This window comes from Mya arenaria, chromosome 17, assembly GCF_026914265.1.
Source record: "Mya arenaria isolate MELC-2E11 chromosome 17, ASM2691426v1".
Classification (NCBI taxonomy): Eukaryota; Metazoa; Mollusca; class Bivalvia; order Myida; family Myidae; genus Mya; species Mya arenaria.
In genome coordinates this window covers 36,685,594-36,701,057 of record NC_069138.1, presented here as the reverse complement: position 1 = coordinate 36,701,057, position 15,464 = coordinate 36,685,594, and the positions used below count along the sequence as shown (strand labels likewise).

The window sequence follows — 15,464 nt, the reverse complement described above, 5'->3', positions numbered from 1 at the left end:
CTGAAATCTCAAGAACGGCTGGAATTTGTCAAGTATCTTTTTGGATGAAGTATTTACAATGTCCTGCGTTGCCTAAAATCTCACGAATTGCTTCAAATCTCTGGTTGGTTTTTGTAAGTATATTTTGGATGAAGTATCTACAACGTCCTGTTTCGCCTGAAATCTCAAGAATGGCTGGTTTCTGGTCAGTACATTCTGGAATGTAGATACTACAGAAGCATAAACTACATCCAATGTTTGAAAAATATCAGTACTCAATTTTCAAGAGTCAGAAAGATATGTTCTTGGACAGTTCAACACAGAAATGGCTTCAACAGTATTGTATTTCCAAGAGTCAGAAAGACGTTTTCAACTCTCACGAAAAGCCATAAAATACCTTCATACACCGTAAGGGTTCCTATGACGTCCCAAGATCTCTCTAAATGACACATTACCGTCATTGACACCGCGGATTGATCTCAATATGAACAGAGCAGACGTCTTAATACATATAGTTATAAATGTATGCATGTCACGATAAACATATAATAAACTAATTAGTTAATTTATGAAAATAAAAGTCAAGGTCTTAAGTATTTATGATTTCTTGTTAACATCGGCAGTCAGAGAAACTATTATAACTAATATACTGAGTTGTATTAGTAATAATTGAGTTACGTATAACAAATGTTTCAATGATATATTAACAAACAATAATATATTCATTCTGATAACATAATGTCTGTAATTCATTGACTTTGAATACAGATGAATTAGCATTGTAAAATCGTTTAAAGATGTTAACAGTAATTGACAATAAAATCGATAAATACTAATTAAGTCATATTCTTACTCTATGTCCCTACGTGGTATATCATTAGTGTATATTGCTTTTAATATGCGTAGTACATTGACAAAAAATTGCATAATTATGTCCAAACTAACAAGATACCTAAATATGTTTCCGACGGTTCTAGATAATACATATTAGGCCTGACCAGGACTAGTAAGCTCTTAATAGAATGAATAGTTTGCACTAGCGGATCCAAAGGAGGCGTACCCGGCGCCCCCCTAAAATCGTCAACGTTTGCTTTTCATTTCAATATAGAAGAGTAAAAGTAATAAAATACGCCCGAAATGCACCATATTGGAACAGAAATGTCAAAATGATTGGGGGAGGGGGACCTATACCACCGTTCCAACGCTTTAAACCGAATAATTATTCGGCTTTTACAATCTGTCACCTTCGTTATTTTTTTCTGTTTCAATGGAATGCGTACACTCTCATTCTTGTTTAGTAGTGATGCGATACATCCCACGACCCCTATTGTCACCAAATGGTTATATGGTTGCTCTTCCAGTCACCAATTGTAAACTACTGAAATGCCCGTATACTTCTTTTGAGTTATGTCATTAAGATCAAAAGTTTGGAAAGATATTATGTGTTGCGTATGTCAAGTATAGTGTTACATGTGTACCTTAAAATGGTAATGTAACTGTTATGTCCGTTTCGACAGTTTTCTGAATTGTCAATAATAAGGCTGGACGATAAACTGTGTAAGTCTGATTTAAATTAATCGTTTCTCGCTGAAAATGTGTTAGATGTGTTTAATGTGAATTCTATTTGATGCAACGTAAATTGAAAGGTACTATACAGATGAATTTTAGAATGACCAGTATGAGGCGCAAAAGTATTGATACCAGTAAAATAAACGATTACAGCACCAGCCTCTTCAACGTTATTTGGCATTGCTTTTGTTTTGTTTTGTGCTCTAGTGTTGTTATATAAAGCCAATAGTTCCCGTATTAGACTAAATATATAAGGAAGAATGATGGCGACCCCGAAACGCATTTTCTCAATTTAAACGTTAGTAAACCAATTATTTACTTATCTAAAAGTACACAACAACACACACAGTTTATTAAGTAGTATTGTATTTGTATTTGGTAAACATGCTCGAGACAAAAAGAGGGTAATAGATTAATGATTTGATAATTGCTAGTATACCTTTAATACATGAACCATACCAAATAAGAAGGAACATGGCAACGTAAACACACAAATTGCACTAAACTAAAACATAGCTAAAAAAACAAACAAACACAACAACACATGTAATTTTCTTTGCCAAATATCACACAATCCTCTTATGTCCTGGCTATGTATGCCAAATATCAGAAAAGGGCCTCTAGCCCTGGCGATCTAAGCTAAACATCACAAAAAGGCCTATTACCCTGGCTATCTAATCCAATACCACAAAAGGCCTCTTGTCTTGGCTATATAAGCCAACTATCACATAGCCTTATCAAACATTTCATAACTATCATTCAAAGTTTTCAAAACAACACTTTTAAATATAGATTCAAAGTCACGGACATTTGTCATTAATGTCTCTTTAACATAATTGTCTTTAGAACTAGCACATTTCCACCTCCCATGTCTTTGAAATAGACGTTCGGGCGTTTCCTTTCGAGCAAATGCAGCAGCCCCACCAGAACGAAATGAATGTTAACCAAAGCGTCGGGCATCTAAACCTTAGTCTATTGATTTTTGTTTTAAACGAATCATGTACAGATGTGAAACACACTGGTTTATTTAAACTTCACATTACTTTTATTTGCAATTATATGTTCTCAAGTATATGGCTGAATCCTCAACCTTTGGTCATAACAATGCAGCGTGCTAATCTCTTGGTCTGACAGTGCTACTCCTCTAGTATCACTGAAATCAACGGTATCAGCTTAAGTTTGTTTTATTCACACAGACGGAAATCATTCGGTGCAAAGAGTATTTACAACGTCCCGTAACGTCTGAAATCTCAAGAACGGCTGGTTTCTGGTCAGTAAATGAAGATACTTTGGAGCACAAACAACATCCAATGATATTTTCAACAGTCAGAAAGACATGTTCATGTAAAGTTAAACACAGCACGTTCTTCAGCCGTATTTTATTTCCCAATAGTCAAAAAGACATGTTTATGGAGAGTTCAACACAGCTCTTGCTTCAACAGTATTGTATTTCCTAAGACGTACCAAGATCTCTCAAATTGGCACATTACCGTCATTGACACCGTGGATTGTTCACAATATGACCAGAACAGACGTCGTAATACATATAGTTCTAAAATATTCATGTTACATATTTAAACATATAATAATCTAATGTCCTAATTTAGGAAAATGAAAGTCAATTTCTTATGCATTTATTATTACTTGTTAGCATTGGCTGTCAGAGAAATCAATATAACAACTATACTGAGTTGTTTTATTAATAATTGAGTTACGTATAACAATTGCTTCTATGATATATTTACAAACATAAATATTTTCATTTTTATCACATGATATCTGTATTACATGGATTCGAATTCCATAATTCGAATACAGATGGATTTACATAGTAAAACTTTTATAAGTTTAACGTAATTCACAATAAAATCGACATATACTAATAAAGTAATTTTCTTACTCTATGTGCCTACAATAACAGCAGAAACAATAACGTTCGACTCGTGGTACATCATTTCGTGTACATTGCCATTAATATGCGTAGTAAATTTACAAATGTTGCAAACGTATGAACAAACGAACAAATACCTAAATGTGATGCAGATTAGCACAATCATCTGATTCTTTGTACATGATCTGCAGTAAGCAATTGGTTCTTTTTAAACATTTAGATAATACATATTAACATTTTTTGCTAAAATTAATATCTTGCAAACCTAAAATAAATGCAGTAAATTGATGGAACGGCAGAGTCATTCATATTAATGTTTGCTTTATAGGACAATCGCCGTTTTGTTTGGCAGTAACCCTGTTGAGAACCTACATCATATACATGGAATCGCTCCTAGGGTTTGTGATGAAATAAAAAAAGGTTAAACTATCATGATGATATATAAAAGACACGAAACATACGTTCCTTTGAGCGAAATAAAAAAAACATGCGCTAAAGCAAACAATATATTTATTTGGCTACATATCATTATGTTCCGTAAAAATATTTGTTTTATAAATTGTACCTATCTCTGATGACGCGATTTCGAATATTTATCACTTGTTTTTATGGCATGTTACACGATTGAATAAATGAATACTGTTTGTTGAAATTGTATAGTGCAAAATCAATAGGACTGTTTTTTATATGATTTCAGACAGTATGCATCACTCTCCCGTTGCCATCTTTGCCACCATTGCGTCCGATTCAACAACATCGTCATCCTTTCAGACGATAGTATTCTACAACATTGTCACAAACGTAGGCGGGGGCTACAACCCGAGGACAGGCGTGTTCCTCACCCCGACCAACGGTCTATACATGTTCTCAACTTCTGTCATGGTTAAACTGTCCACGCCGACAACCAACACTCGATTTAAAATAAGGAAGAACGGCAGTCACGTAGCGTCCCTCATGGCCAGTGACATTGAGGGTAACTGGGAGACAGTCTCGGGCACCGTCATTCTCCCGTTGCTAGTCGGGGATACTGTTAAAGTCACATGCGTTGAAAGTCGGCGCTTCATAAGCGGTGGTCACTTTACTTTCTTTTCTGGTACTAAATTGTCATCAGTGCATAAATAAGCACAGAAAATGCGCATGTAAATGAAATGCGCTCTCCTTATTTTTCTATGAATATTTTCTGAAATATTAGCAATTTATTTTATATCCGTGACCTTAAAATATCATTTATTTCGTATTTTGAAAAGATTGTTGTCAGTACAAAGTCTTCGCGATAAGTGTCAAAACAAGAACATCAGGCTAAATGTTACCTAGCAGCATCGACCCGAGAGGTCCGTATTTACAAACGTCTTTAGGCCAATTTGAAACTCAATACTCAAGATTGCCAATATTAATTGGTTATATATATATATATATATATATATATATATATATATATATTCGTATATTTTGGAAATATCAAGTTTAACAAATATTTACAAACACATTTTGGTAAAAAATAATTATGTTGAAAGTAATTTGTCGCATTTAAAAAAACAACAACTTTTTCTGAGCCTGTGTCGTAAACACCCAAACTCAAGATGTGAATACAGTTCCAGCTTATAGTTAGGGTAAAGTGGCAAACCAAGGAATGATGCTAAGTATTAACTTGTAGCACTGAACCGATAGTTGCCTGTTTATGATGTGCCGCTTTCCGATCAACCTCAACCGAGAACTCGGCGTAAAGAAGCAAAAATAAGGCACTCGCCGGATTTTGGATTGTTACCTCGCTTATTTTGAAGTAGATTGCTTCAAGGTAATGAATGTGTGTAAAATCACTAATTGAACTGACATAAGCTTAGGTCTAATTACAAAAACAATATAAAGATACAATGAAAAAGTGTATCTTGTTTGTACGTGTTTTTACCAGGTATATATTCTACACGTTCTTGTGTTAATAGACTTAACTATTAACTAGGTGGCGCCAACTGTACCCTTAGTGAAATTAATTACAGCAAATGTTATCATGTCATTAAAGTAGGTGTATTTTGCGGGAACTTATTATTTTCCAGTTTCCTTTGATAGGATTCTTGCTATTGTGTCTTAAATACTTCCGTAAGGATATATTCTACGTCTTCAACAAAGACTGTTAGATTGTTATCCAATATGCATAATATTATAACGGATGTTGATCTCAAAATGAGTATCTCACTAGCATATTATTTAATGTTAAAGTTACTTTTCTGATATGTACACTTTAATAGCAATTAAGTAATAAATTGTGTAGTTAAATATAAACGTAACAAAACTTATATTAAATGCTTGTGTTTCTACTTATCAATAGACTTACTCACTATGATATTATTCCGTATAAAGCCCTAATGATGATTAAATCGAAAAACGCACTCATGGAAACAGCATAAAATCCTTCACGTGCAAAACAGTAAATTAGTTGAGCTGTCTGTTAATATTAACAATTTAGCATTTTACCGTTTCTTGCAAAAAACATACAACACATAAATGCAGATATTTTTTTATATTCACATATATGAACATACATTTATGAAAAACTACATAAACAAAATCAGAAGCCAAAAATTTAAACTCTGTTTAATGACACAGGGCAAACGCCAAATACAGATATGAAAACGCAGTTTTATGGAAGGATACCTATATAAATTTGTTTGGTGAGAAATGAGTTCAGATGTGTCAATAAACTAACGTCTTGCCAAACACTTTCATATCCGTTTAAGGTTTCTTTTTCGACCGCAAGTTTGATCATAGTAAAACATTTCAAATTAATAAAACACAATACATGTAATATCCATAAAAATGTTAAAGGCATAAATTATTTGAAACTATTCTTAATTCAAAATGAAAGCATTTTAAATGTAAACTTTTGATTTTTTCTAAACTTTCCACATTTTATTCATGTTTAATCTGCTCTTTGTTATAATTTAAATGCACATGGGTTTTTGTAAGGGGGCCCTTGGTGTCATAGAATGTTTATTACTGGTTTTATTCTTTTATTTTGTCGAAGACCGTCAAAACTGGTTCTTCTAGCCAAAGGTCCTTACGTTATTGAATTACTATGAAATAAAGAAAGTAAAATAGTCAAAGCCATTCGTTCGTTAGGAAAACGTTTTATCAGTGTCGATGAACGCAATAACAAAGCGCTTAGCCGACAATGATTAACGATCACAGTACACTATATTTCCATAATTTCTCACAGCGGTTACTTTCCTTGGACGTTAAAGTAGCATAGCCGATGCAAGAAGTGTGTATATTTACAAGCTCTGACAACTTAATAAACTCAGACATTTATAGTTTTATGTGTCAAAGTAACAATAACAATATTAACAATATTGATGAAAAGCAATATCACTATAAATAAATCAAAATCAGAGAAATAACTCACATAAACATCGCCAAAAAGAACACAGCTGTATATCCTTTCTTAAAACGCTATATTTGACAGTTTTGATCAAGAAATACAAATATTAAAACCAATTGCGAAACATTTGTTTGATAACATGTGCTATGTAAATACACCACTTACTTTACATTGTGTACCTTGCAGTGTAAATAAAGCTCTATTGGGCTCTGTTTATCAACAAAAAAGTTTAAAAAACAAACATTCAATAAAGAATACTTGTAATGATGTAATTGTGTGTTTGTATTGTGAATTTGTGTATCCCTCGTTGATTGTATGTTATACCTTTAACCTTGTTGCATAGAAAAGGTCAGCGTTGAATGAAAGAACTTGAACCATGCTCCTTGTAGAAAAGGTCATCGTGAAATAATAGACCTTCATCATTGAGCCCCTAAGACAAACCCATCGTTATTGTTAAATCTTGAACCCCGCTCCTATTAAGCAAAGTCATCTTCCAATGTAGACATTGCACCTTATGTCTCTTACACAAGGTCATCGTTAATTGTTAGACTTGAGCCTTGCGCCTCTTAGACAAAGTCTGCGTTTAATCTAAGACTATGAATCTTGTTCCTCTTAGACACGACAACGTTAAATGACAGACTTTGACCTTTGCGCCTCTTAGACAAGGTCATTGTTTAATGTTAGATCTTGAATCTTGTTCCTCTTAAGCAAGGTCATCTTCAAATGTAAGACAGTGTACCTTGTGCCTCTAAAACAAGGTCATCGTTGACTGTTAGACCTTGATTGTTAATTGCTACGGAAATAAACATGCGAAAGCGCTTACATGCCTTAATAAAGAGAATGCACAAGAAGCTCTGTTGTTTTTTTTGCACACATCTTTGTTGGAAGAGCAGAGATTTTTGTACGTAATTGAAAGTGGGAAATGATAGAACAAATTTGAAGTGATGATTGCACAATGTTTTTGTTTAAATGTGATTTTATGTAAGTTACTATGTTAAGATTTTTGGAAAATCACGATTTAGAGTGATTGGAGTCAAACACGTGTTTAAAGTTAGCCTCTTTTTCGTGTTAAAACGTCCCCTAAACTTCACTAGCTATGTTTAACCACCAATAATCAATATCATATAATTATACGCTACATTGTTTTCAAGTTATTCACATTCATACAAGTTTAACGAGTGCATTCGTAATTTAGATAAGAACGAATATAAAGTGGCAAAAGCGTCTTAAAACTTTCACAGTTGCAAAACATAAATTTCAAGGATCAATGACCGTTTTGAGTAAAAACAAAGTGATTTTCGGAACCCCGATCGATTTCGTACAAGTTTAATAAAACTGAATAGAATTATATTTATAGGAACGGAACTAGCCCTCAGAAAATTGACAGCTACCGTATTCACCATTAATTTACACTTAGCAACGCCGCCTATAGCATAAACTCGATGCTGTATAATGTCGAAGAAATTATAGAAATGAGCGCAGTTGGTGTAATGCTTATATCGCGGGTTATAGAGAAAATTAAATCAAAAAGATAACGTCAGAGGTAAGGAAAACACACGGCGATATGCATGATTAGCAAATAACGCGTGTTTGGTAGTGTATCATGGTTTAATCTCGTACGACAACGCTTTAATCAATACATACTCATTACTGTTTACAAAGCCCATTAATTTTCTCCAACCAATTTAATGCTGTTTGATACATTTAACATATTTTAAATTGTATTTTAAATATCTTTATCTTGTAACAGCCTCATTCTGGCTATTTCATATGCCATTCGTTCAGTTAAGGCTAACAATCGATTATGTTATGCATTCCGATTTAACATGCACAGGGATGCAAAACAAAACAGTTTGCTAACGTGAGCGACTGTTAGCTTAAACTGAACGTGGAGATGCTTTACTAGGAGTATATGGTAGAACGAAACGAATATACCCTACCAAATTAAAATAACTAAAGGATTTTCAAGAAGTGGCTGAACATCATCTGAAATGTTCGAGTTTTTGTTCGTTTGAAAACTCATTTACCACCAAACCTCGCCTCAACACGTTTATATTGTGAGCTTTGAATGATTATTAAGATGCAATATGTATGGTTATATTAATTTATTGAAGCTTGATTGTCACAAAGCTGATAGCTTATAAGGTTACACTCGAATCCGTTTCCTGGACAGAAACCAGTACTTTATCCGTTTTGAGAGGCCATGAGAAGGTTACATTGATGGGCATCGAGCCCACATCTTCTTGGGTGAGGGGCGGAAACCTATACAAGAAGACCACTTTCATCCCAATATGTTTGGAATCTTACACTTAAATGTTAGTAAAGATGAACAAAAAGGGGATAATTTTGTTTAATTTAGCCAGTACAGCTCAAATGACACCCGACAGCTGATTTGTTTTCACTTTTTTTTTCTTTTTCTACCTCTTGGTTTGTATAATGACGCAATCAGTATGAGAGTTAATGCATTCATATTACATAATTGTTTGTGTCAGTATAAGATTGAGATACTATTTGCTAGTTTCAGTATTATGCATATATTTGACCGAGTGTGGCCACGAGTGTTATATTAACTGTTGCTATTCACAAAGCTTTTTGCACGTTGAAGCTCGTCCAATTTAAAAAGGGATTGTCCGATCAATCCCAATTCACAGACAGCTTTTCTGCATATTTCATGCCAATTTTGAGTGTTTTTTCATTGAAAAATAGAACCAACACAACAACAAAATTAGTTTTTAGTCTTTATTCAATAGCATTTTCCATCAAAAAACAGTAAGATAATAGAAAATGTTAGGATGTCCTAACAAAATTTGAAACATTCAAAGTAACACCAAAGATATGAAATCCAAAAATGTTAGGACGTCCTAACAAATTTGAAAAATTCAAAGAGGAAACCATTGAAAATTAAAGATGTGAGATCCCAAAATGTTAGGACGTCCTAACAAATGTGAAAAATTCAAAGAGGAAACCATTGAAAACTAAAGATGTGAGATCCCAAAATGTTAGGACGTCCTAACAAATGTGAAAAATTCAAAGAGGAAACCATTGAAAATTAAAGATGTGAGATCCCAAAATGTTAGGACGTCCTAACAAATTTGAAAAATTCAAAGAGGAAACCATTGAAAATTAAAGATGTGAGATCCCAAAATGTTAGGACGTCCTAACAAATTTGAAAAATTCAAAGAGGAAACCATTGAAAACTAAAGATGTGAGATCCCAAAATGTTAGGACGTCCTAACAAATGTGAAAAATTCAAAGAGGAAACCATTGAAAATTAAAGATGTGAGATCCCAAAATGTTAGGACGTCCTAACAAATGTGAAAAATTCAAAGAGGAAACCATTGAAAATTAAAGATGTGAGATCCCAAAATGTTAGGACGTCCTAACAAATTTGAAAAATTCAAAGAGGAAACCATTGAAAATTAAAGATGTGAGATCCCAAAATGTTAGGACGTCCTAACAAATTTGAAAAATTCAAAGAGGAAACCATTGAAAATTAAAGATGTGAGATCCCAAAATGTTAGGACGTCCTAACAAATTTGAAAATTCTTAGTTAAAGGTATTTGAAAATCAAAAATATCCTAAAATGTTAGGACGTCCTAACAAAGTTGAAACATTTATAGTTATAAGTATTGAAAACTCAAATATTAAATCACAAAATGTTAGGACGTCCTAACAAAGTTGAAACATTCAAAGTTGCAACTATTGAAAATCAAAGATATAAAATCACATAGTGTTAGGACGTCCTAACAAAATTGAACCATTCAAAGTGAAAAGTATTGAAAATAAAAAAATCTCAAAATGTTAGGACGTCCTAACAAATTTGAACCATTCCAAGTGAAAAGTATTGAAAATATAAAATCTCAAAATGTTAGGACGTCCTAACAAATTTGAACCATTCCAAGTGAAAAGTATTGAAAATATAAAATCTCAAAATGTTAGCACGTCCTAACAAATTTGAGACATTCAAAGTTAAAACCATTGAAAATCAAATATATGAAATTACAAAATGTTAGGACCTCATAACAAATTTGAGACATTCAAAGTTGAAATTATTGAAAATCACGAAACGTTAGGATGTCACAATAATTTTAAATTGGTCAAAGTTCAAATCTATTGACCAAAATATGAATACACAAAATGTTAGGTCGTCCTAACAAATTTGAAAAATTCAAACTTAAAGTGATAATAGTATTTAAATCAATACATACACATGTATAACAAACAAAAATTTTCAGTGATAAACATTTAACTACTTACTAAATAATGCATTCATTAAAAATATCATTTACTGATAACAAGATTGTAACCGTGTATTCTGTAGCTGAAAACGCACAAATATTAAATGACTGGTGAGTGCTAAAAGATTTACTGTGATCAACTATCAACTTAAAAGGTAAAACTGCTGTGTTTTCTGCAACTTTCTTTCAAATTTAACACAGTATCCTTCATAAGAACTATTATTTTTCTATTTTTATTCATCCATTTCAGTATATTAAAATAATTGTAATAACCTTATTTGGGAGTAAGAATGCATCTTTAATCTATTGAAAATCAATACATAAATTCAACGAAATCACAGCTAATTTGTCAATGACATGAGATGCCTTTGAGGCAGATTTAAGATTAGGACCATTTTCAGTGTCAGGATAGTTGGTACATTTTTTAATCCTGCTCAGATGATGACAGATAACATGTATCCTCTTAGCAGCAGGGAATAATGAAATATGATGTAATTTTAATGACCAATATGAGTTGTGACCTTGACTTTTGACCTCAAATCCATAGGGGTCATCTACTGGTCACACTCAACGTAAATGTCAAGTGTAGATATCATGGGTGCAGGCATTGTAGAGTTATCACATGGACAAGCTTTTCGCGTTCGAAGTCACTGTGACATAGACCTTGAACACGATGACCATAAAATCAATAGGAATCATCTACTGGTCAGGCCCAATCTCCAAGTCAAGTTTGAGGGCCATGGGTGCAGGCATTGTCCAGTTATCGCTCGGAGCTTTTTGCAATCAAGGTCACTCTGACCTTGACCTTTGACCCCTAAAATAAATAGGGATCATCTACTGGTCAGGCCCGGTCCAGACATTGTTGAGTAAGCACTCATACAAACATTGACATTTTCCCGTTAAAGGTCACTGTTACCTTGACCTATGCCTCGATGACCCCTAAACTCAATAGGAGTCATCCACTGGTTAAGCCCGACCTTCACGTCAAGTTTGATGACAATAGGGTCAGGAATTGTGGAGTTATCACTCGGACAAGCTTTGGTCTACTGACGGACGGACAGACCAACGGACATTTGCAAAGCAATATACCCTCTCTTCTTCAAAGGGGGGGGGGGCATAATTAAGTTTCAATTCCCACAATGTTTGGTCATCCAAATGAACTTGAAATTCTCAAAGTTCAAATCTACAGAATATAAATACATTTCACAAAATGATAGTAGTCCAAACAAATTTGAAAAGGTCATAACAAGAATTGTTGATAATGCTAAATCTAACGGCAACAGACTTGGATGTACCATAAAGTACAAGTTAGCTAAATATGGTTACTAATTATTATACATGTATTATAAAATTATGTAAAATGTTTGTTACTCCAACAAATATATAATAAGGAATTAGTTAGTCAAATAGTAGTCTTTATCCTGCTTGGATATTATTACAGGTGTCATCCTAGGGTTACTTCTCCCTCGGCTTCTCTCTTGGCTGAATTATGGAATAAGTGAATCTGTTTCACACGGGAGTGTATGTTCTTTAAGCACATGTATGTAATGTATATCATACAAGGTCCTGATGAATAATGACAAATTTTTATAAGAAGTACATCATTGTGTTATCTTTCCAACATGTGGCTATCTTACTTCCACTTTGCAGCCACTTGCCATCTTAAGGTTTTTGTCTTCACTATTATCATATCACTATATATATACATGTATGTCTTTTGCTGACTAAACGTGGGCAAGCTTGGGGCTTGGGGCTTGTGTGGAAATTTTCTGGTAGACAGTGTTTTTCACGTCAGGATCTTTTATCAAGTTGATGACCACCTGTGCACGAAGTCCGAGGATCTTGTTTATCTGCAAAAAATAATTGTTTCAAGTAAGAAATATAAACAAATCTAAAATGTCATGGCTTAATTTTGAATATTGTATGATGAATTTAGTGTTATATGTAAGAAATTTGTAAAAAACCCGCAAAGATAGGTTAAATACATAAGGGAACTATGCAACCTAGTCATCTTGTACCTCTTATGCACCAGTCAATTGTAACCACAGCCTCCCCAAGGTCCGGGGGTATACTGGGGATAGCGGGGGAAATGGGCCGTGTTTTTACCTTTCAGGTGGCCCCGCAGTGCTGGGTGAATGCGGTGGTTTTGTCTTCGCTATAAATATAGCGGGAAATGGGCCTTACCTAGGGTCCCTGGGGTGCGGGGGCATTTGGTGGGGATTTTATCATCTGTTCGTTTCCGCAGGGCGGGGATTTTAGTCGGGGTTGGCTGGGCCGGAAGTCAAAGTCCCCGCTATTACCCAGACCTGGGGGGGGGCGTGGTGAAAATTGATTGGTGCATTATCTTCAGTGATTTTGTACCCTTTGTGGGTGATTTTGTACCCTACCGTTGGTCACTCTGTACCATACCAAATGTAAAATTTTACTAAAAAAAGTTATTTAATACCTTATTATGGTTCAACAAGCACTCTCAGAGATTTACCATTTTAGAACTTTTTTTTTTTTTTGTCTGAGAATGAGAATTTTTTTGCTTTTTGAATCAATCCCTCGCGAACCCGAAATGTGACCAGAGTTCCATGACTTTTCCAGGATATTGCTCAGTTTTCCATGATACCATCCAAACACACGAAACTCAAAATCAGGACAATGATATACATATTCTACTGGTATACTGACATTGGAACTTGGGTTGGGACAAGTGGGTGGGGGAATACACATATTCAACTGCACAGTTTCCTCACTATTTGTTCACACAGGTTTGAAAAAAGATTTTAACGGGGCACATGCTTTTGTTGTTTTATTATGGAGTGTAATATTTCCAACATGTTTTCCATCCTCCATGCGATTTAATAGCACCTTCACCCATATTTGACAGATCAATAAGTTTGTCACACATGGTACACAACACATTTTGGTTATCAGACTTAAATGGCTTCAACCAGTCCTTGTATTATTCATTTGTGTCCCACTGAGAGTTGTATCGACAAATTCCTTTGCTTTGACTAATTTTTTAAGCTTCGAAATCTCGCAAAAGCACAATAAAAAAGGGAACCGGTGCAGTAGTAAACTTATTCGTTTCGTACCCAAGCAGATTCGCACTTGATAATCTAGAATAGCTGTAGCGATTTAATTTCACTATTTGTCATTTAAATTTGGATTCTTAAGATTAAATTTTAACAGATTTATTTTTTTACGCAATTACAGACTTATTCCAGAATACTCTTCAACTTTCCATTTTTTAATGATAAAATCCCAATAATCAAGATTCCTTGATTTTTCCAGACAAAACTTGTTTTCCATGACTTTTCCAGATCTGTGCCAACCCTGTATATATAGTAAACCAAAAATAATGTGATGACTAATGGTCGGTACAAAATGACAGAAAACTGGAGGTTACAAAATGACTAGAGTACAAATAACTGCTAAACCATACAAAACTGTGGTCAATAAAATTGAAAAGAGATTCTTGGAATATTATAATGTGGAAATACAGAATAAAAATACTTTTTACTACCTGTGTTGCGCAATTTCCATCATATATCGAAGTTCTAGCTGTAACAGTGATGGAGTCTGCAGCCATCCAAATTTTCACATATATATGTAAGCTAATCTTCCATGTACTGTGTTATGAAGAGACAGCCTTTGAACAACACCATGGACTCATCCTCTTTATAGTTCATGACGAAAATACTTAGTGAAGGTTTCGCTTATTGTATTAGAGTCTGACATGAACCGCCATCAATGAACAGCCTTGTTCATTGTTGATACTAAATTGAAGGTTAGTACCTGGAAGAAGCGTTCCGTTTGTGTGGTCACCTTTTTAATTGCTGTACATATTTCAACAAGTGAGTCTCTGAGGTTTCTTTAATGTATATTTCAATACAACCATCATTTATTCTACCTTAATGGACATTAGTCTTTTGACAATATCAGTATTTGGTAAGTCCCGAGATTTTAAAGGGATAAATAACAAATGTCAAAATGATTACAAAGTATTCCCGAACAATCACTATTGTGGGTAATCCATTATATCGTTCCACACGCTGATGTCATCCAATTTTAAATCGGCCGATGTCTGTTTTTTACCAGGGTTACCCTTCACTGCAAACACTGAACAGTATCGCACTTCCCTCGGTCCCTAGACTTACCGAAATACGATTATTTACCGAAAGACGGATAAAATTACCGAAAGACGCATGAAAGTTACCGAAAGACGCCTTCTAATGCATTTATTTTATTGTTTTTATATTAATATTATACAAATACATTACCAAACAAAATTTGAGAGAAAAATATTAAAATATAATGATGTAATAGGCAGTTGAAATTTCAGTGTTCGAGATCGAATTCCGCGTGCCGACTCGCCAACCGAAAGACAGATAAAAGCTTCCAAAATAATCAATTATTCCAATTA

General features: G+C 34.0%; 1 protein-coding gene across 1 annotated transcript; it reads left to right on the top strand.

Moving 5' to 3' along the window:
• Positions 1-4,141: 4,141 nt before the first annotated feature.
• LOC128223445 (complement C1q-like protein 4) lies at positions 4,142-4,561 on the top strand. Its single transcript, XM_052932726.1, has one exon. The coding sequence runs from the start codon at positions 4,142-4,144 to the stop codon at positions 4,559-4,561; it is 420 nt and encodes a 139-aa protein (XP_052788686.1).
• The last annotated feature ends 10,903 nt before the right edge of the window (positions 4,562-15,464 follow it).

What these genes read in the sequence shown, in the direction of transcription:
- LOC128223445 (XM_052932726.1), top strand. Translation starts at nt 4,142, where the DNA reads ATGCATCACTCTCCCGTTGCCATCTTTGCCACCATTGCGTCCGATTCA.